At 36.1% G+C, this 24,312-nt stretch overlaps 1 protein-coding gene across 9 annotated transcripts in view; it reads left to right on the top strand.

Moving 5' to 3' along the window:
* ASH1L (ASH1 like histone lysine methyltransferase) overlaps window positions 1–24,312 on the top strand; it is a 199,998-nt gene that overhangs the window by 157,655 nt on the left and 18,031 nt on the right. For all 9 annotated transcript variants that reach the window (XM_070497868.1, XM_070497871.1, XM_070497869.1 and 6 more), the window contains 5 exons: window positions 2,998–3,071; window positions 4,587–4,632; window positions 4,751–4,859; window positions 10,050–10,256; window positions 10,385–10,531. In XM_070497868.1, the coding sequence (XP_070353969.1) occupies window positions 2,998–3,071; window positions 4,587–4,632; window positions 4,751–4,859; window positions 10,050–10,256; window positions 10,385–10,531 (583 nt within the window). The remainder of the gene's footprint in view (window positions 1–2,997; window positions 3,072–4,586; window positions 4,633–4,750; window positions 4,860–10,049; window positions 10,257–10,384; window positions 10,532–24,312) is intronic.

The raw sequence follows: 24,312 nt of genomic DNA, 5'->3' as shown, positions 1-24,312 counted from the left end.
CATATATAGCTATTTAATTTTTTTCTTCTTTTTTTTTAGATTTTTTTTTTCCCTTTTTCTCCACAAAGCCCCCCAGTACATAGTTGTATATTCTTCGTTGTGGGTCCTTCTAGTTGTAGCATGTGGGACGCTGCCCCAGCGTGGCTTGATGAGCAGTGCCATGCCCACGCCCAGGATTCAAACCAACGAAACACTGGGCCGCCTGCGGCGGAGCGTGCGAACTTAACCACTCCGCCACGGGACCAGCCCCATATAGCTATTTAATCTTTTTAAGTGTTTAAAAAGTGAGCCCATAGTTTAATATTATTCTGTAAACTTGGAAAATATGCTTCCATATAAGTAAATGTATGCCTCATTTTGTTTTAACAGTTGCATATCTCATCATTTAAATGTACCAAAGCTTTACTTCCTCATTGGTTAAAGCTTTAAGTTGTTTCCACATTTTCATTATAGACTTTGTAGTTATACATTTATCTTTGATTCCCTTTGATTCCCTCTCAAGTGGCCTCTAGTCTTCTATTAGCTGTACTCCAGAATCTTGTTATATTACTTTAGCTCCATACGTTATTTCTCTGTAGATGTACTTGTAATCCATGCTGCTGTATCATCATATTTGTCAAATGAATAAATTCATTACACATTACGTGTTAACATAAATAGCATTTTTTTAATGAAAAATAGCTTTCCCCAAAAAATTTTCATGAGAAAAGTGACTTTAGTTTACATTTTTCCAAATCTCTTTAATATCTGGCTTAATATAAGACAGCTGGATTTTCTAATCTGTTTTTGCATTCGATCTGTTGTGGTGTTATTTTGTTGTGGTGTTATTTTGTTAAGGTGTTACTTTGTTTAAGTACATGAAGAAATCTGACATCACACAGATAAAAGTTGTAAAAGAGAGGAATATTTTAATAATTTCATATATTGTAGATATTCTTCTTTGGTGTTGTAGCAAAAACATAAATGTAATAGTTCCTTAAAGGTGCATTGCAATGTGCAGTATGAAATCAATGAACTTTTTGTATTCTGTTACATTGAAATCCATTGGTCTCTCTTGCAATTTAAATGCATTTTTTATTCATGTGTGATTTTATCCCTTCATGCATTGGTCATTGAAAAATCCTGATTCACTAAATTATATTGTTCTTTCAATCCCTCTATGGATCCAAAACAGCTCACTTTTGTTAATATTGCCACTTATTTCATAAGAACAAGTTAAGTATTGGGAAACTGAGAATCTCTTGGTAGTGGACACAAGTTTTCCAAAATTCCAATGGTTGCTTTAAACTCAAACATATTTTCATAGTTGTGTTTCTTCACTTCACTCATTTTCAGTTCCTAAGTTGAAATAATCGTTGTTTGTCAGTTCTTTCCAGTAAAAATAGTGTTCTGTGAAAAAAGCAACTAGTTCAACTCACTATTCAGATGTTTGCACAAGTGCAATTCCTTGAGACAACCATCATACCTCAGTACGCAGCAGAAGTACTTTCTGCGTACTTCCATTGTGTCATGCGGAATATTAAAAATTTTGACTTGTGGGTCAAGATTTAATATAATTTTTGCTACTTCATCAAGAGCTTTCCTGGGTTTTTTTTTTTGAGGAAGATTAGCCCTGAGCTAACAGGTCCTGCTTATCCTCCTCTTTTTGCTGAGGAAGACTGGCCCTAAGCTAACATCCGTGCCCATCTTCCTCTGCTTTATATGTGGGACGTCTGCCACAGCATGGCTTGCCACGCAGTGCCATGTCTGCACCCAGGATCTGAACCAGCAAACCCCGGGCCACAGAAGTGGAACGTGGGCACTTAACCGCTGCGCCACAGGACCGGCCCCAAGAGCATTCTTTTTTTTTTTTTTTTTTTTTTGCTATACCAATTTTTTTTTATTGAGTTATTGATAGGTTACAATCTTGTGAAATTTCAATTGTACATTAATGTTTGTCAGTCATGTTGTAGGTGTACCACTTCACCCTTTGTGCCCACCCCCCACCCCACCTTTCCCCTGGTATCCACTAAACTGTTCTTAGTCCATAATTTTAAATTCCTCATATGAGTGGAGTCATACACAGATTATCTTTCTCCCCAAGAGCATTCTTAAACGATACGGGCATAGTTCATTTGTACTAATTTCATTCTACTAGTACAATTTTGTGCCACTTGCCTTGATTCATACTAAGGTGCAAGCAGTTTTAGCCAACATTGCTTTTGCACCATTAGTACAAATGACAGCATAATGAAAATGGCATATAACATCTTAGTAGTGTTAGTAAACTAGTTTTGATCTCTCATATCCCCCTGGGGTTAGCAGAGCACACTTTCAGACCTGCTGGTCTAGAGACACAATGATAGGACAGATATCCAGCTAAAAAAGAAAAGTGTAAGTCCTGCAAGAAATAAGTCTAGCATTCTAGCACTTCAAGAACAGCAAGGTCATTTAGAGTAAGGAAATTGAAGAGGCCACTTTACAGTTGAAACGGGGCTTGGAAATTGGCTTTAAAAAGTAGTAGTATTTAAATTGGTAGTGAAGAAACATTAACAGATCATAAATTTGCGTGTAAATACGCTTGAAATATTTTACTTCTATTATCCCTAATATCAGGGACTTCTGTTTTAGGAAGCTCTTATTCTTCCCCTTTTTATAGTCAACCTTAGATTGTGTACAGTAATGGAGAGAAGCTACCAGGTGCTCTAGTTAATAATTTTAATAATCGAACAATTCTTAGTATTTAGTTTGCTTCGTAATGACTTTGTGTATTTTTGGTAGTAAATTTGCTGTGTTAGTTGTTTTATATAAGTTACTATTAAAATAGACCTTTAGCATATACCACATGAAGCATTGTGGAAAAGAGTAGCTAAAATTAAAAACTTGTAGTAGAAAAATCCATAAAATTAAAAATTAAATCTTTATTTTTCTAGTCAGTGCATATTAGATCCTGTGGCTATTTGACCTTTTGTATGAGTAGATATTGAAATTGATAGTATTTTCGTTTGTTTGTTTCAGGAAAGTATCTAAGGCAGAAGAGAATTGACTTCCAGCTTCCTTATGACATCCTTTGGCAGTGGAAACATAATCAGGTACAAAGAGCCTATCTTACCACATTTCATCTGAAGTGGTAAGGGGGGAGGGGAAGGAATGCAGGTCTTTCTCTGCCTCCTTGTTATGTTACACTGTCATCTTAGGAAGTATAGAAAAATGTCCCTGTGAAGGTTAGAGACTAAGAAAAATGAGTTTGCATCCATATTTAATGTGACCTATTTGCCTTTACTCATACTTCAAAATAGCAGTAAGATCCTGCTTCCCTAGGCAACCTCCTGTTATTGTGCTGAACTTTTATTTTGGTAGGAAAAATTCTGTTCTGTAAGAATCCTGTTTGATACGGGTCTCGGGAGAATTTAGATGTACTGCCAGCAGCACTAAGAAATTTTGGGCTTTATTTTTGTTGGCTCCTTCCCATCAGTCTGGAATTTAGTTTTCACATAAGAAAGAGATTCTTCTATGAAAGGAAACAGGGAAAATGTTTAACACTCTTGTACTTTTAAAACATCTTTAAATATATTGGGAACTAAAAATCAGGGTGCTGTTTTTCTCTCTTGCTTCCTTAATTGCAAAGTTTCCCCTAGTAATTTTTGTATTAGGCTATAGCCGTCAGACCCCATATTGAGAATAACCATTGGGAAATAGAAGTAATCATGCAAATAAGGTGAATAGGATCCTGAGTTTTGCCGAAAGTCCACCACAATTTAATTTTAGAAAGCCAGAAGCAATGAACGTTCCCCTTTTCATTCTCTTCTCTAGTGGCCTCTCTTGAATTTTTAGAGGATCAGTATATTAGATATTTGTCTCAGAGAGTTCATGACAATGGAGACATTGCTTTGACTAGACCCAGTGAAAAATGATGGAGGGATTATCCTTATAGATTAATGCACTCCAGCTTAGACCAAGTTGCTATTTTTTGTGCTGTCTTCTATGGTTAACCACTGGCCGACTGACTTCTCTCTTCTAATACATTCTCTTTTTTTCAAATGTATTCTTGATTGCAATGTGAGAGCTCCGTTTTCTTGCCTGCCTTCTCCCCTTTATTCACTAACTTAATTGCCTTAATTAAAATGTGAAATGTGTTTTCCTACAATACCCACCCTGAAAAAGCCAGAGTACTCATCTTTTTAATTTTGTGTACCTACCCAGACCATCTAAACAAGCCCTATGCAAATTTTCCTTTCTTTTCATGGAGGCAAATACAATCTTAATTTATCCAAATGAATAGATTTGATCTGCGGTGTGATTTTTCATTTAATTCTATCTAAGAACATGCTGAAGAAATGTATAATTTAAAATGCATTTTCTTTATTTAATGTTTCTTCTGTTGAATTTAGTTCTCTCTTACCCTGATCTAATAAATCACTTTTTATTTCAGGGTAAAAAGTGATCATACCAAGAGTTTTCCTCAAATGTGTCCAACCCAGAAAGTCTTGTAAATATTTCCATATGAGCAGAGCACATGGATAATTTTCTGTGTTTTTAGTAATTGCTGCTGCTGTCTGGCATTTGAAGTTAAATGCTATATCAAGATTTTTCTTTTTTTTTTCTAGCTGTACAAAAAGCCAGATGTTCCACTATATAAAAAAATCCGTTCAAGTGAGTAACTTGGAAGCTATTTTTTCTATCTCCATACCATTAATGTTCTTCTTAGCCTGGCACTTAAAAAATTATCGTGTACATTTACATTTATGTTCCTTTTCTGTCTTCTCTCAAGATGTCTACGTTGATGTCAAGCCTCTCTCTGGTTATGAGGCTACGACCTGTAACTGTAAGAAGCCAGATGATGATACCAGGAAAGGCTGTGTGGATGACTGCCTCAATAGGTACTGTACTAAACTGATTCGTCTAAAAGCATAGGCTTTAAGATATATATGACACTTCATTTGGAGGGAAAAGTTAAATAGCCTCTTTCATATCCCCTCAAGAAGTTGCACTAAGATTTATAAAACCTAATTGATGGGTTATCTTGGTCTGCTTGGGCTGCTATAACAAAAAACCGTAGACTGGGTGGCTTAAACAACAGAAACTTATTTCTCGCAGTTCTGGAGTCTGGGATGTCCAAGATCAAGATGCCAACAGATTCATTGTCTGGCGAGGACCCACTTCCTGGATTATAGACTGCCACCTGCTCCCCATGTGCTTACATGGCCTTTCCTTAGTGTATACTCATGGAGAGAGAAAGATATCTTCCTCCTCTTGTAAGGTCCATAATGCCATCATGAGTTTCCCACTCTGATGACCTGATATAAACCTGTTTACCTCTCAAAGGCCCTAACTCCAAATACCATCACACTGGGGGCTAGGGCTTCAACTGTGAATTTTACAGGGACACAAACTTAGGCTGAAGAGAATAATAGAAAAAGAATTGGATTTAGAATCTTGCATACCCAGGTTTAAATCCTTTTTTTACTTAGGAGGCCTGAGGAAGGTTATTTAACCTCTCTAATAAAAGTACCTTCTTGAGCCAGCCCTGGTGTGCTAATGGTTAAGTTCAACACACTCCACTTTGGCAGCCCAGGTTCAGTTCCTGGGCGCAGACCTACACCACTCTGTTAGCAGCCGTGCGGTGCTGGTGGCCCACAAATATGAAGTGTGGAATGTAACTAATTTGGAGACAAAAATAATGATTTTGATTTGGGACTATTGAGTTTAAGATGACATTGAGATTTCAAAATGGAAATTGTAATAAAGACAGAAGAGATACAATTTGTTGGTTTTAGTAGCGTAAGCAAATTTACGGCAAAGAAGAAACAGTGAACTTTACATCAATACTTCCTGTTCAAGATAGTTTCCCTGGCCAAAGACAACTGCTTCCCTGGTCTCTAGTCATTATACACACATATAGTTTTATACAGTAGATAGTCTGTGTTTTGTGCACTGACTTTTTTCACTCATAAATATTTTATGTATACACTTTTATGTATCAGCATGGTCCACAAGCTCATCATTTTTAGAAGCTATACTGTCTTCCACAAGGTTGATACGCCATAGTTTGCTATTCTCCTATTGTTCATTATTCAAGTTATTGCAAATGTTTTGTTATTAAAATGGTGCTACTGTGGAACTCTTTGTGTAGATTCTTTTTTTTTTTTTAAACCCTTAGAATGTAGTCTCAGAAGAATAATTACCTGCACAAATTATATGAATACTTATATAATTCTTACTATATGCTATCCAATAGCTCTTGTAAAGTATTGAGTTAATTTTTGGTATCGCCACCAATATATAAATATACTTATTTCCCCATAGTTCCACATCCTTTAGATATTCACATCTAGCTTCATTTTTGGTGCTTTAATATTTCATTGGTTTAATATTTAGGAGTATCATATCCTTAAAGTTGTTTAAAAATGCATTTCTTTAGATGCTAACATTATTGTGATTTTTTAATATATTTTATTGTCTGTGAAATTATCATAATGTAATATTGTTGCTGCCTCATTGGTTAGTTCCTCTCTTTCTCACAATAGTTTAATGAGGTAGATGATTTACACTTTATTGATGAAGGAACCTGGAATTTGGATAGTAAAGTGCTCCAAATTACACAACACTTAGGTAGCAGAGACAGAATTTGAACCCACGTGCGTTTGATTCAAAAGACATGTTCTTTTCACTGTACCACACTGCTTATTTTTATTAGTAGTTAGTCTTTTAATCACTTAAAAATTGAAATTGGGATATTTGCCTTTACATAATCACATTGGTTGTCTTGTATCATTTTTGTTAGTATGGATGTGACATTTTTCCTTCCCATTGTGTTACCTTTCTTCAAAAACACAAAAAACTTACCCCTAAATAAGGAAAAAAATAAATCTGCAGATACAGTCCTGCCAACTTTATATGATGAGACTATGATCATTACATAGTCGTGCATCTAATGATGTGATAATGATAATGAATGCTGCCTTATATACTTAAAAGTAACCCACATAAAGATTCGCTTAAATGGTGCTACCTAAAATGTAGGGTGGCGTTGTTTTGCCTGTCTTTGTATTCTAGGGTTTGTAAATATTTTGGGGGAAAAGTTAAAGTATCTGCATAATCCACTTCATGTTTATGTAAGACTCACAGGTAGAATTATACTCACTTGCAGGTAGCCTGAGGAAAACTTAATTTAGGCCTATTTTTAAAAACAAGTAATGAGTTTTTACAATTACTTCAAATAAATACTTTAACAACTTGTCCTCCTCTCTTCCAAACAATTTCTAGGAGTCACGTTGTTTCTAGGAGTAACATTGTTTATAAATTCTACAAATCTTCCATGGTGGATTCTTGTTTCCGTACACCAACCATATCAAACCCATTATTTCTCCAGAACATTCTTCATACCCTAACGTAAAATCTTATGATTCTTTTCAAGCTGCCTTTTAACCGTATACCCATTTGCTCACAGCGTGTACAGAGCACACTCCCTCAGCTCTCAACAAGGACAGACATAGTGTATAACAAAACTGAATACGTAGGGAAAGATACAAGTGTATTGCCTAGTGAGACTTATAATGCCACCAACGATGATTATTCTGAGTTCACAGGCCCTGAAATAAATATCAAGATCCTTGTCTAACTCCCTATTAGATCCTGTCTATACTTCTTTGTTGATTGCAGTTCACTTCCACTTGCCCACCAATGAGAACCTCTAGGAGAGTTCGCCTTTTGCTCCAGAAGTCCTCAGATTCTTGGTCCCAAAAGGTGGGGATGATCCTCTCCCCTGCCTCTAAGGCTTGTGCCTTCCTGACGTGGTGTGATTCATAGTGGGAACATTCATTTCATTCAAATGAAACCTCATCTTCACTCACAGGGAATGGTCTGACCTCCACAGCTAGTTAAGTCAATCAATCACACTAGTACGTTTCCCAATGACTATTTAGTCTTAAATCTCACTATCTGAAAGAATTTTCCAGTCTAGATCTATATTTAGAGGGGAAAAAATTCTCTTAGATTTTCAAAGGCATTATCTGCCTAAAGATAATGGCAATTTATATTGCTGAAACAAAGACTTCACATCTTAGTTTGTAGTATCTACTTTCAGATTTTGGTTAAGTTTACAATTTTGTTTTCCAGATACAATGAATAAAACCATGTTTTACTTTTTATGTAATTAAAGAGTTTATCTTGTTTATTAACAAATGGAATATATTTAAATGCCTTCACCTCTAGAAACCACAGATTTTTAGCGACCTCTGGGTGATTGTTCTCTGGCAGAAATTTTTTAGAATTGAAATCTTTGTCATCTCAGCACTCCGTGCTATATATGTTTTAGTTCTTTTATCCACCTAAAGTTTATTGTTGTGTGTGTTATGATGTATGATGGAAATGTAGGTGGGGGTATTATGAACAAGGGGTTACAATTAAAACCGTGAAAATGAATTAACCTTCTAAAGAAAAGAGGAGCAAGAAATGTGCCACAGAAGGTAGAGAGGAAAAAAGGATTCCTGTAAAAAAAAGAGACAGGAATTCTCATTGGAGAGGTGGGAAATCTGTTATCATGAAAGATAAGAAAGCCCAGGTGCCAGCCTGGTGGTGTAGTGGTTAAGTTTGGTGCACTTTGCTTCAGTGGCCCAGCTTCGTGGGTTTAGATGCTGGTGCAGACCTATACCACTCATCAGCCATACTGTGGCAGTGACCCACATACAAAATAGAGGAAGATTGGGACAGATGTTAGCTCAGGGAGAATCTTCCTCAGCAAAAAAAGAAAGCCCAGAAAAGGAGGGCATTTTCACAAGGAGTGTTCAACAGTATTTATATGGCAAAGAAGTCAACAAAAGAAAGAATAGAGGTGAGGAACCTGACAGTAAGGCGGTGTCTTTTTCACAAGTTGGCCGATTGTCTTACGCTAAAGAATAATCCAGTGGATACTTTCTCTGCTTACTGCTCCTTTATGTGATTTGTCACTCTGTACTCTTTGTCCTTTATATAAGCATAATATTTTTTTGATGAATAAATCAAATGACTCTGAAAGTACTTTAAGTTGTAAAATAGTGAAAACTTTCTTTATAAGATTTGTAAGTTATGATTTTAAATGTAATGTGATATTGATCTACCATTCTATTCTTGATCCTCTTTTGTTTTAATCGTGCTAGATAACCTTGTTGGGATTCCACACCATACACCAAAACTAAATGGCTCCTATAAATGACTTAGAAATTTAAAAACAGAAAGCAGTGAGATGACATATGCCTAACAACTTTTGTATACTGTGTTCAGAATTTTTTACTTACTAATTCACTAGAGATTATAGGTTCAGCTAGTCATATAGACTAGGACTATTATTTCCGATATGGAAATATCATTTACACTAATGAAATACAAAATTTATCTAGAACAACAACAGTGTGAATGTACTGAACTGTACACTTAAAAATGATTACAATGGTAAATTTTATGTGTATTTTACCACAATTTTTTTTTTTTTAAGATTTTATTTTTTTCCTTTATCTCCCCAAAGTCCCCCGGTACATAGTTGTATATTCTTAGTTGTGGGTCCTTCTAGTTGTGGCATGCGGAACGCTGCTTCAGCATGGCTTGATGAGCAGTACAATGTCCACGCCCAGGATTTGAACAAACGAAACATTGGGCCGCCTGCAGTGGAGCGTGCGAACTTAACCACTCGGCTACGGGGCTGGCACCTACCACAATTTTTCTTTTAGATCCGTGAACGGCCATGAGCTACTTCAAAACAAGAGTGCAGTGTATAATCATCAAATTCTTAATTCCTCTGTGGCTTGCAGTTCATTTATTCTTAGAGCTAAATATGGTGGTGTTTACCCAGGATGCTGAGTGGACAATTAGCTTAATAATCTACAGGAAACACTCAGTGTTTGCAACTTGACTTGGAAATTTTCAGTGTTATTAATTTTTGAACTTAGAAATTATTACCTTGTTAACAAATCTGACCGTATTAAAATAAAAATTAATTTCATGTATTCATTTAAAATATCCCATAAAACAAAAAAATGGGTTCATGAAGGCATATATAATGTTAATTGACATACAATTATTCCTTTTTTTTCTAGAATGATCTTTGCTGAGTGTTCCCCCAACACTTGCCCCTGTGGTGAGCAATGCTGTAACCAGAGGATACAGAGGCATGAGTGGGTGCAATGTCTAGAACGATTTCGAGCTGAGGAAAAAGGTTGGGGAATCAGAACCAAAGAACCCCTAAAAGCTGGGCAGTTCATCATTGAATACCTAGGGGAGGTTGTCAGCGAACAGGAGTTCAGGTACAGTGGTAAATGATGATACTCCAGTAAAATGGCAAAGATACCAGATTAGAATGGAAAAAGGAAGATCTGAAATTTACTTTCAACTTATTCATTAATTGTCTTTCAATCATCTCTTTCCTCTTCAGGAACAGAATGATTGAGCAGTATCATAATCACAGTGACCACTATTGTCTGAACCTGGATAGTGGAATGGTGATTGACAGTTACCGCATGGGAAACGAGGCCCGGTTCATCAACCACAGCTGTGACCCAAATTGTGAAATGCAAAAATGGTAAGGAAGCAGGGGAAGGTGAAGCCAAGAATCCAACAGAGCAGACGGCACTGAGGGCATACAGGGAATGATCTTTCTACAGTGTCAGTCAGCTTACACAAAACAGCTCAGGCAATTCCGTATTATACCATATCCTCCAGACAGAGAGTAAGTTCCTGCTATTTTTTCACTTCATCTTAGCCACTCATTCGCAGAAAAATGTAATATATATAATAATGACAATACTTAACATTTTTTTACTTCAAACTGTGTTACATGGTTCTCATATCCGTTCGTTAAGCACGTTTATTGCATACCCACAGGATTTGTTCACAATGAGACATAAAAATAAGTGAAATAGATTAGAACCTAATTGAGAAGGAAAAAAATTACACCTAAAAAACAATTTGAAAAAGATAGTAGAGTAGGAGAGAATTCTGGGACGATGGTGGAGTAGGAAGCACCAGGAATCTCTTTCCTGTTAGAGAGTTGCACTGGCAGAATGTGATACAACTATTTTGGAACTCTGGAATCTGTTGAAGGCTTGCAACTTCCAGAAGGGAAGGCTTAGATGGTAAATTGCAATTCATTTCAGTCAATTGGAGATCTTAGCACACAAGTAGGTGCCCATCCTCCACCCACAGCCACATGGCAGGCAGCTGTGCAAGTGTTCCTGGAACAGCTTGCACGCAGATTGCAGAAGCTTGGGTAGGTAAAAAAAAAAAAACCATCCCTCAAATATTGGGGATCTATGCTCTGATTGCTGCTTCTAGTCACAGAGGTCCGCAGAGGTGGGCAGCCATTGTTGCACCTCCCACCATTGTTGCAAGCCCTTCTCCCTCCAGCTGAAGTTACTTCCAGGAGATTTAAAGGGCTGGTGCCCCATTTTATCCCCTTTCACTTTTTGTTTTTCCCTTTTGGGGAGCCAGATGCTAAAAACTAGGACATTCAAAAACACAACTGCATATATGCAGAAAAATAGAAAGTGACTGCACATATCCAAGGAAAGGCTCAAAAAAGACATTAAATTTACACCTCAGGCTGATCTTAAGTACAGAGACAGCTTACAACAAAACAATAACAACAGCAAACCTTGGGGAAGGGGGAGAATCTAATTTCCAGAGTTACATTATTATATTGAAATGTCCAGTGTTCAGCGAAAAATCACAAGGAATACAAAGAAATAAGAAAGTATGGCCCATTCAAAGGAAAACAATAATTCAGCAGAATCTGTCCCTAAAATGATGTAAAGATGGATATATTAGACACAGTCTTTAAAATAACTGCCCTAAAGATACTCAAAGAACTAAAGGAAGATTAGAAAGTCATGAAAATTATATGTGAACAAAATGAAAATATCGATAAAGAGACAACCTAAAAAGAAACCATAAAGAAATTCTGGAGCTAAAAAGTACAATATGGTTGGCCAGCCCTCCATATCCATGAGTTCTGCACTGCAGATTCAACCACCCGCAGATTGAAATGCCTCCATTGCTTGTGTCTATAGTGAACATGTACAGACTTTTTTCTTGTCGTTATTCCCTAAACAATACAATATATCAACTATTTATGTTGTATTAGGTATCATAAATGATCTAGAGATGATTTAAAGTATCTGGGAGAGTGTGCATAGTTTATGCAAATACAATGCCATTTTATATAAGAGACTTGAACATCCATGGATTTTGGTATCCACTGGAGTTTCTAGAGCCAATCCCCCACGCATACTGAGGGACAACTATACTTGAAATGATAAATTTACTAAAGGGATTCAAAGGCAGATTTGAGCAGGCAGAAGAAAGAATCAGTGAACTTGAAGACAGGACAATGGAAGTTATCAAGCCTAAGGAACAAAAGCAAAAAAGATTGACGAAAAGAGAACAGACCCTAAGGGACCTCTGGGACACCATTAAGCCAAACAACATAGGCATCATGGGCGTCCCAGAAGAAGAGACAGCAAAAGAGACAGAATATTTGAAGAAATAATAGTTGAAAACTTCCCAAATTTGGTGAAATAGATGAATATAAACATCCAAGAAGTCCAATGAACTTTAGGTAAGATAAACTCAAAGAGACATACTAGAACACATTATAATCAAACTTTCAAAAGACAAAGTCAAAGAGCACATCTTGACAGCAGCAAGAGACAAGTGAATCATCACTTACAGAAGATCCTCAATAAGAATATTTTCAAATTTCTTATCAGAAACTTAGGAGGCTGGAAGACAGAGGGCCAGTATATTCAAAGTGCTAAAACAAACTGTCAGTTGAGATTCCTGTAACTGGCAAAACTGTCCATCAAAAGTGAGGAAGAAATCAAGACATGCCTAAATAAACAAAAGCTGAAAGAGTTTGTGAATACTAGACCTGCCCTGCAAGAAATGCTCAAGGGAGTCCAACAAAATGAAATGAAAAGACACTAGATAAAAGTTTCAATAAAGATAAATACACAGGCAGCTATAAAAGCTAGTATTATTGTAACAATGGTTTGTAACTGTAATTTTTGTTTTCTCCATGATTTAAGAGACTGATACCTTTAATGGGAAAAAAGCAATTATTAGTGCAAAAGCTAGGATTATGGTAACTTTGGTTTATAATTCCAGATCTTTTTTTCTAAATTAGGAGACTAATGCGTTTCAAAGAATTACTAGTTTATATTTTTTTGCGTGTAATGTATAAAGATGTAACTTTGTGATGTCAGCACCCGAAAGGGGTAGAGACAGAGCTGTAAAGAAGCAGAGTCTTTACATGTTATTGCAGTGAAGCTGCTATAAATTAAAATTAGAGTGTTAAAACTTTAGGATGTTAAATGCAATCCCCATGGTAACCACAAAGACAGCAGCTATAGACATACACAAAAGGAAGTTAAGAAAGAATTTAAACATTTCACTACAAAAAATCAACTTAGTACCATAGAAAACAGTAAAGCAGGAAATGAGCAACAAAAAAGCTATAGGGTGGATTGGCCCGGTAGCATAGTGGTTAAGTTCACACGTTCCACTTTAGTGGCCTGGGGCCACTTAGTGAAGCACTAAGTGGTTTGGATCCCGGGCACAGATGTACACACCACTCATCAAGCCACGCTGATAGTGTCCCACATACAAAATAGAGGAAGATTGCACAGATGTTAGCTCAGGGATAATCTTCCTCACCAAAAAGAAAAGAAAACAAAACTATAGGGCATCTAGGAAACAAATAGCACAATGACAGAAGTAAGTAATTACCTGCTTGTCAGTAAATAATTTAGTGGTAAATGAATTAAACTCACCAATCAAAAGATGAAGAACAGAATTCAACATCCATTTATAAAAACTCTGAACAATGGGCCAGCCCCAACAGCCTAGTTGTTAGGTTTGGCATGCTTTGCTTCAGTGGCCCAGGTTTGATTCCCAGGAGTAGACCTACACTACTCATCTCCCAGTGGCCATGCTGTGATGGCAGCTCACATACAAAATAGAGGAAGATTGAAAACAGATGTTAGCTCAGGGCGAATCTTCCCCAGAAAAAAAATATATATATATACTCTCAACAAAGTGAGTGTAAGGGATTGTGCCTTAACATAATAAAGGCCATATATGACAAGCCCACAGCTAACATCATACAATGGTAAAAGATTGAAAGCCTTTTCTCTAAGATCAGAACAAGACGAGGATGCCCACTCTTGCAACTTGTGTTCAACATAGTACTGGAAGTCCTAGCCAGAGCTTTTAGGCAAGAAAAAGAAAGAAACAGCATCCATATCAGAAGGGAAGAAGTAAAACTGTCTCTATTTGAAGATGACATGATGTTATATATAGAAAACCATACAGACTCCACCAAAAAACTGTTATAATAAACAAATTCAGTAGAGTTGCAGGATACAAAATGAAAATACTAAAGTTGCTTGCGTTTCTATGCACTAATAACAAACTATCACAGAAATTAAGAATATAGTCCCATTTGCAATAGCATCAAAAATGATAAAATACCTAGGAATAATTTAACCTAGGAAGTGAAAGACCTGTAGACTGAAAACTGTAAGACACTGGAAATTAAAGAAGGCACAAATAAATGGAAAGATATTCCATGGTCATGGATTGGAAGAATTAATATTGTTAAAATTTTCATTCTACCCAAAGCAATCTATAAATTCAGTACAATAAAAATCAAAATTCCAAAGGTATTTTTGAACAGAAATAGAACAAGCAATCCTGAAATTTCTGTGGAACCAAAAAAGACCCCCAATAGCCAAAGCAATCTTGAGAAAGAACGCTGGAGGCATTGTGCTGCCTGATTTTGAACTATATTACAAAGCTACAGTAATTAAAACAGTATGGTATTGGCATAAAAGCAGACACATAGATGAATGGAACAGAACAGAGAGCCCAGAAATAAACCCACATGAAACTGGAAGACGATCTTTCAGCATACACAAAAATCAACTCAAAATGGATTAAAGACTTAAATATAAGACCTGAAATCATAAAACTTGTAGAAGAAAACAGAGAGAGCAAGCTCCTTGAAATCAGTCTTGGCAATGATTTTTTGAGTTTGACTCCAGAAGCAAAGGCAACAAAAGCAAAAATAAACAAGTGGGACTGAATCTAACTAAAAAGCTTCTACACAGCTAAGGAAACCATCAGCAAAATGAAAAGGCAGCCTACAAATAGGAGAAAATATTTGAAAATCATTTATTTAATAAGGAATTAATATCCAAAATATGTGAAGAACTCATACAGGTAAACAAGAACAAAAACCCAAACAATCCAATTAAAAAACGAACAGATGATCTTAATAGACATCTTTCCAAAGAAGACATACAGATGACCAACACGTACATGAAAAGGTGCTAAACATGACTAATCATCAGGGAAATGCAAAACAAAACCAGATTGAGCTATTACCTCACACCTGTTGGAATGGCTATTATCAAAAAGAAAGGGGCCAGCCACATGGCCAAGTGGCTGAGTTCTCGCGCTCTGCTTCAGCAGCCCAGGGTTTCACCAGTCCGAATCCTGGGCACAGACCTATCAGCATTCATCAGGCCATGCTGAGGCAGTGTCCCATGTGCCACAACTAGAAGGACCCACAACTACAATATACAACTATGTACTGGGGGGCTTTGGGGAGATGGAAAAGTAAAATCTTTTTTAAAAAAGACAATAACAAGTCTTGGTGAGGATTTGGAGAAAAAGGAACTTGTGCACTGTTGATGGTAATATAAATTGATGCAGCCGTATGGAAAACCATATGGAGGTTCCTCAAAAAATTAAAAATAGAACTACCGTAAACCAGCAATTCCACTTCTGGGTATTTATCAGAAGGAAAGAAAAACACTAACTTGAAAATATATATGCACCCCCTGTTCATTGCAACATTATTTACAATAGCCGAGACATAGAAACAATCTAAGTGTCCATTGATGGATGAATGGTTAAAGAAAATGTGGTGTATATATACATTGGAATATTATCCAGCCATAAAAAAACAAGGAATCGTGCCATTTGTGACAACATGGATGGATCTTGAGGGCATTGTGCTAAGTCAGACAGAGAGACAAATACCATATAATCTCAATTATATGCAGAATCTTAAAAGAAGAAAAAAACAACAACTCAGATGCAGGGAACAGGTTAGTGGTTGCCAGAGGCTGGGAGTTTGGGGTGGGGTCGGGCAAAATGCATGAAGGTGGTCTAAAGTAAATAAATAAGTCCTGAGAATGAAATGTACAGTATAGTGGCTATAGTTAATACTACTGTATTGAATATTTGAAACTTGCTAAAAGAGTCGATCTTAAAATATCTCATCACCAGAAAACAATCTATAACTATGTATGGTGATGGATGTTAACGAGACTTATTGTGGTGATTGTTTTGCAATATATGCATATACTGAATCATTATGTTTTACACCTGAAACTAATATAATGTCATATGTCAGCTATATCAAAGATTGGCAGACTAAGTGAAAAGTGCACAATCCAATTATATACTGTCTACAAGAGACTCAGTTGAGATCAACAAACAGGTTGAAAGTGAAAGGATAGAAAAAGATATTCCATGTAAATAGTATCCAAAAGAGAGCAGGAGTGGCTATACTTACATCAGACAAAATAGACTTTAAACCAAAAAGGTTACAGGAGACAAAGAAGGACATTATATATTAAGAAGAGGCTCAGTACAGCGATAAGATATATAACAGTTGTAAACATTTACACACTAGGGGCTGGCCCCGTGGCCGAGTAGTTAAGTTCGTGCGCTCCACTGCAGGCGGCCCAGTGTTTTGTTGGTTCGAATCCTGGGCACACACATGGCACTGCTCATCAACCACGCTGAGGCAGTGTCCCACATGCCACAACTAGAAGGACCCACAACGAAGAATATACAACTATGTACTGGGGGGCTTTGGGGAGAAAAAGGGGAAAAAAAATCTTTAAAAAAAAAAAAATTTACACACCTGATGACAGACCATCAAAACATATGAAGCAATAACTGACAGAATTGAAGGGATAAATAGTTCTGCAATAATAGTTGGAGACTTCAAACCCCACTCACAGTAATAGATAGAACAACCAGACAGAAGATAAGTAAACAAGAGAGGATTTAAACAAAACAATAAGTCAACTAGATCTAAAAGACATGTACATAACACTCCCTCCAACAATAGCCTACGCATGCTTCTCAAGTGATTATGGGACAGTTTCCAGGATAGACCATATGTTAGGCCACAAATTAAGTCTTAGTAAATTTTAAAACATGGATGTCATGCAGAGTATCCTCTCTGACCACAATGGATGAAGTTAGAAATCAGTAACATAAAGGAAACTGGAAAATTCACAAAACTGTGGAAATTAAACAGCACAGTTTTAAACAACAGACTGATCAAAGAAGAAATCACAAGGGAAATTAGAAAATATGTAGAGATGAATCAAATGACAGCATAGCGTACCAAAACTTAGGGACACAGCCGAAGCAGTGCTAAGTGTGAAGTTTATAGCTATAAATGCTTACATTAAAATTGAGAAAGATCTCAAATCAACAACCTAATTTGACAACTTAATGAACTAGAAAAAGAGCAAACTAGACCTAAACCCAAAGCTAACAGAAGGAAGGAAATAATAAAGATCAGAGCAGAAATAAAAGAAGTAGAGAATAAAAAAATAATAGAAAAAATCAGTGAAAACAAAAGTTGGTTCTTTGAAAAGGTAAGCAAAATCAAACCTTTAGCTAGATGGACTAAGAAAAAAAGAAGACTCAAATTACTCAAACTGGAAATGAAAGTAGGGACGTTAACTACCAATTCTACAGAAAAAAAGGATTATGAAAATGTACTATGAACAATTGTACACTAAAAAATTGAATAGCCTAGTTGAAGTGGATAAATTTCTAGAAATGCAAAACCTACCAATACTAAATCATGAAGAAACAGAAATTTTGAATAGACCTATAACTAGTAAGGAAAATGACTTAGTAATCAAAAATCTTCCAACAAAGAAAACCCTGGACCTGATGGTTTCACTGGTGAATTCTACCAAACTCATAGCAATCCTTCTCAAACTTTTCCAGAGAATTGAAGAGAAGGGACTACTTTTTAACTCATTCTTTGAGGTCAGCATAACCCTGCTACCAAAGTCAGACAAAGACCCTTCAAGACAACTACAGACCAATATCCCTTATGAACATTGATGCAAAAATCCTCAACCAAATACTAGCAAACAGAATTGAGCAGCATAGTATAAGAATTATGCACTATGACCGAGTGGAGTTTATTTCTGGAATGGAAGAATGGTTCAACATATGAAAATCAATCAGAGTAATATATACCACGTCAACAGAATGAAGGGGAAAAATTCACATGATTATCTCAATTGATACAAAAAAAGTATTTGACAAAACTCAACATCCTTTCTTGGTAAAAACAATCAACAAAATAAGAATAGAAGGAAACTACCTTAACATGTTAAAAGCCATATATGAAAACTGACAGCAAACAATACTCAATGGTGAAAGACTGAAAGCTTTTCCTCTAAGATCAGGAACACGACAAGGCTGCCCCCTTTCACCACTTCTGTTCAGCATAGTATTGGAAGTTCTAGCCAGAGAAGTTAACAAGAAAGAGATATAAAAGACATCCAAATTGAAAAGGAAGAAGTAAAATTATCTGTTTGTATGTGATATGTCTTATACATAGTAAATACTAAAGACTTGACAAGTTGTTAGAGCTCATAAATTCAGCAAAGTAGCAGGATGCCAAGCACCCAAAAACAGTTGTATTTCTGTACACAAACAATGAACAATCTGAAAAGGAAATTACAAAAACACTTCCATTTACAATAGCACCAAAATGAATAAAATACTTAGAAATTAACCAGTGAGGTGAAAGAATTGTATAATGAAAACTACAAAACACTACTGAAAGAACTTAAGACATAAATGAATGGAAACACATCCCATGTTCATGGATTAGAAGACATAATGTTATTAAATGTCATTATTACCCAAAGAGATCTACATGTGCAATGCAATTCCTGTCAAAATCCCAATAACTTTTTTTTGCAGAAATAGAAAACCCATCCTAAAATTCATATGGAATCTCAGAGGACCCTGAAGAGCCAAAACAATCCTAAAGAAGAACAAAACTGGAGGACTCACACTTCCTGATTTCCAAACTTACTATAAAGCTAGAGTAATGAAAACAGTGTGGAATTGACATAAACGCAGACGTATAGACCCATGGAATAAACTAGAGAACCTTGAAGTAAACCCTCACATATATGGTCAAATAATTTTTGGTAAATATGCCAAGACTGTTCAATAGAGAAAAGATAGTTGAGAAATGGTGCTGGGAAAAGTGGATATCCACATGCAAAAGAATTAACTTGGATCCTTACCTAACACCATATACCAAAATTAACTTAAATAGATCAAGGACCTTCATGTAAGGCCTAAAACAATAAAAATCATAGACGAAAACATACAACAAAAGCTTCACAACATTGGACTTAGCAATTATTTTTTGGATATGATACTACCAGCACAGGTAACCAAAGAAAAAATAGACAAATTGGACTGCATGAAAATTTTAAAATTCTGTACATCAAAAAACACTATCCACAGAGTAAAAGGCAACCCACAGAATGGGAGAAAATATTTACAAATCATGTATCTGATAAAGTATTAATGTCCAGAATATGTAGAGAATCTCTAAAACTCAACAACAAAAAACAAATAGCCCAATTCAAAAGTGGACAAAGGACTTGAATAGACATTTTTCCAAAGAAAATATACAAATGGCCAATAAACACATGAAAAGATACTCAACATTACTAATCATTAAGGAAATGCAAATCAACACTACAATGAGATACTACCTCACACCCGTTAGAATATGGCTACTATCAAAATAACAGAAAACAACAAGCGTTGATGAGGTATGGAGAAATTGAACTCTTGTGCATTGTTGTTGGGAATGTAAAATGATATAGCCACTGTGGAAAACACTATGGAGATTCCTCAAAAAATTAAAGATAGAATTACCATATGACCCAGCAATTCCATTTTGGGTTTGCACCCAAAAGAATTGAAAGCAAGGTCTCAAAGAGATATCTGCACTGCACGTTTGTAGCGGCATTATTTGTAATACCTAAAATGTGGTGGCAACCCAAGTGTCCATTATTGGATGAATGGATAAACGAAATGTGTTATATACATACAGTGGAATTATTATTATTTAGCCTTAAAAAAGGAAGTAAATTTTGCAATATGCTACAGCATGGATGGACCTTGAGGACATTATGCTAAGTGAAATAAGCCAGTCACAAAAAGACAAATACTGTATGATTCCACCTATATGAAGTACTTAGAGTAGTCAAAATCATAGAGATAGTAGAATGGTGGTTGTCAGGGGCTGCCGGAAGGGGGAATAGGGAGTTGTTATTTAATAGTTGAGTTTGTTTTACGAGTAGAGTTGTGGGGTTGGATGTTGGTGTTGCTTGCACAACAGTGGGGATGTACTTAATACCACCAACTGTACACTTTAAAATGGGTAAGATGGTAAATTTTGTGTGTATTTTAACAGAATTTTAAAAAAGATAATAGTATAATATGAACAAAATATTCATTTTTGTAATTTTCTTTTAATTTAGGTATTATTCAGGTACAGAAATACATATCTTAAATGTAAATTTCCATCCATTTTTACAAATGTATACATCCATATAACCCACACCTCTCAAAAAATATAGAAAATTTCCATCATTTCAGAAAGTTCCTTTCTGCCTCTTCAATCTCCCCACCTCAAAAGCAAGCAGTGGAGGCCAGCCCGGTGGCATAGCACATTATGCTTCGGTGGCCCAGGGCTCGCTGGTTTAGATCCCAGGTGCAGACGTGGCACCGCTTGGCAAGCCATACTGTGGTAGGCGTCCCACGTATAAAGTAGAGGAAGATGGGTACGGATGTTAGCTCAGGGCCAGTCTTCCTCAGCAGAAAGAGGAGGATTGGCAGCAGTTAGCTCAGGGCTAATCTTCCTCAAAAAAAAAAAAAAGCCATGATGTGATTTCTGTCACTACAGATTAGTTTCGCCTATTGTAGAATATCACCCTATATATACTCTTTTGTGTCTGGCTTCTTTCACTTACAATAATGTTTTTGCTTTTTATCACTGTTGTTGAGTGCATCAGTGGTTTATTAATTTTTATTGTGGATTAGTGTTCCTTTGTATGAATTCACTGGTTTGTTTATCCATTTTCCCAAACAACTTTCTTATGTTTGAAAAGTTAAATAAAATGAACAAATTCCATGAAAAATACAACTTACCAAAATGATACACGAAGAGATAGAAAATCTGGATGTCTACCAAAGAAATTGAATTTATAATTAAAACTTTCTGACAAAAGAAACTCCAGGCTCAGATGTCTTCACTGGTAATTCTTCCATATACTTAAGAACTAATAACTGTACCACCAATCTCATATAAACTCTTTCATTTTGTAAGGCTAGCATAACTTTCCTCTAAAACCTGACAGAAAAGAAAGAAGAAATATAGGCCAATATCTTCCATGAATATAGACACAAAATTCCTAAATAAAATATTAACAAATCAGATTTGGCAATATATAAAATGGTTAATACATCATGACCATGGAGAGTTTATTCCAGGAATGAGGTTGGTTGAACATTCAAAAATCAATGTAATTGACTACATTAACAGAATAAAAGCAAAAAATCATATATCAATAGGGGCAGAAAAAGCATTTGACAAAATTCAACACTATTCATAATAAAAACTTTCAACAAACTAGGAATAAGAGAGAACTGGCTCAGTCTGCTAAAGGGAATCTATAAAAAACCTATAGGAATGTCCACTATTACCACTTCGAACTGGATATCCTAACCAATGCCTTAGGAAAATTTAAAAATAAACTATCAAGATTAGACATGTGGGGCCGGCCCAGTGGCGCAGCGGTTAAGTTCGCACGTTCCGCTTCGGCGGCCCAGGGTTCTTCACCGATTTGGATCCTGGGTGCGGACATGGCACTGCTTGGCAAGCCATGCTGTGGTAGGCGTCCCACGTATAGAGTAGAGGAAGATGGGCACGGATGTTAGCTCAGAGCCAGTCTTCCTCAGCAAAAAGAGGAGGATTGGCAGCAGATGTTACCTCAGGGCTAATCTTTCTCCAAAAAGAAAAGGAATTAGACATGAAAAAACTAAATTAGCATTACTCACAGGTGATATGATTGTATACATGGAAATAAAAATCTACATACTGCCATAAATAAGTGAATTTAGCAAGATTGGTAGAAACAACATCAAAGTAAAGTCAGTATATTTAATGTATTTCAATATATTACCAACAACCAAGTAGAAAATGAAATTTAAAAGACAATTTACAATAGCTTCATAAAACATTTGTCACTTAGGAATAAATCTAATGAAAGTTTGTAGGACCTCTATACTGAAAACCACCAAACACTATTGGGAGAAAAGACATTCTAAATTAATGGAGAAATATGCCATGTTTATGGGTTGGAAATTTCAATATTTTTGAGATGTCACATCTTACCAAGGTGATCTGTAAATTCAAATTCAATCAAAATCCAATCTTTATGGAAATTGACAAGCTGATTCTAAAACATATATGTAATTGCAAAGGACCTAAAAAAGGCAAGATAATCTTGAAGAAGAATAAAACTTAAGGGCTTAAACTGCCAAATTTCAAGACTTATTATAGAGGTACACTAATTAAAACAGTAGGTATTTGCTTGGGATATGTTAATAGACAAATGGGATAGAATGGAGAGTCCTGGCAAAGACCTGTAAATGTTATGTCACCTGATTTATGACAGAGGTTGCACTGCAAATTAGTGAGGAAAGGATGCATTTTGTAATAAGTCCATGAGTGCTGAGTCAGTTGTCTCCTACCTCAGTCCACACACAAAAGTTAATCTAAGATGGATCATGGACCTAAATAGCACAGTTGAGACAGTCAAGTTTCTAGAAGGAAACGTGAGAGAATATTTTTATAGACCTCGGATACGTAAAGATATCTTAAATAGGACATAAATAACACTGTAAACAACTTCTCTTCATCAAAAGATAACATTAAAAGAGTGTAAAAGCAAGCAGTATGCTGGGTAGAAGATATTTGCAATGTGTTTATCTGATGAAGGACTTATTTCTGAATAAAATCCAGAATCTACAAATCAATAAGAAAAAGACAATCCAATTTTTTAAAAAGGTAAAAGACTAGGCATATCAAAAGAGAATATATAAATGGTCAATAAACATATAAAAAGGTGGCTAGTATCTTTAGTTATCAGAAGGAAATATTAATTAAACCAACTTGAAAGACCACTATATACCCTCCAAAATGTCTGCAATCAAGAAACAGCAGTTCAGGTGTTTGCGAGGCTGTAGCACAACATGAATGCTCTCAGATGGCGGTGGGAGAGTAAATTGGTATACTGCTTTCAAAAAATGTTTGCCAGTGCTTACTGAAGCTAAACATATCCAGTAACCCAGCAGCTCCGCTCTTCAGTGTATCCCCAACAGAACTGAGTGTTTCTGTTCAAAAGACATGTGCAAGAATGTCCACAGAACTTTTTTTTAATAGCTAAAAACTGCAACAATCCACATGTTTATCAACTGTAGAATAGGAATATACATTGTACTATACTAATATAATGGACTGTTGCACAGGAGTGTAAAGATAAGTTGCAACTACAGTGTAATATTGAGTGAAAGCAGCTAGACACATAATTGTACATACATAGTATGTTCTGTATGATTCCATTTATTCGAGATTAACACAGAACTAATCTATTGTAATAGAGATCAGAATAGTAGAATAATGGCAGTCGTTTGTGGGGAGGGTACTGACTAGGAGAGAAAGGAGCTTTCTGGGAGCCTGCACAGGTGTATAGACACATAAAATTCAGCAAGCTATACACTTACTTAAGAGTTAGTATTCTAGGGGCTGGCCCCGTGGCCGAGTGGTTAAGTTCGCGCGCTCAGCTGCAGGCGGCCCAGTGTTTCGTTGGTTCGAATCCTGGGCGCGGACATGGCACTGCTCATCAAACCACGCTGAGGCAGCGTCCCTCATGCCACAACTAGAAGGACCCACAACAAAGAATATACAACTATGTACTGGGGGGCTTTGGGGAGAAAAAGGAAAAAATAAAAATCTTTAAAAAAAGAAAATAAAAGAGTTAGTATTCTATTCCATGTAAGTTACATCCCCCCAAAAAATTTTTTCATGCAATACAGCATACAGTCAAATTTTCAATGTTATGGTGTAGACCAGGGTTCAGCAAACTTTTGAGGGGT

Source organism: Equus asinus, chromosome 25, assembly GCF_041296235.1.
Source record: "Equus asinus isolate D_3611 breed Donkey chromosome 25, EquAss-T2T_v2, whole genome shotgun sequence".
Lineage (NCBI taxonomy): Eukaryota > Metazoa > Chordata > Mammalia > Perissodactyla > Equidae > Equus > Equus asinus.
This window is presented reverse-complemented; position numbering and strand designations above follow the sequence as displayed.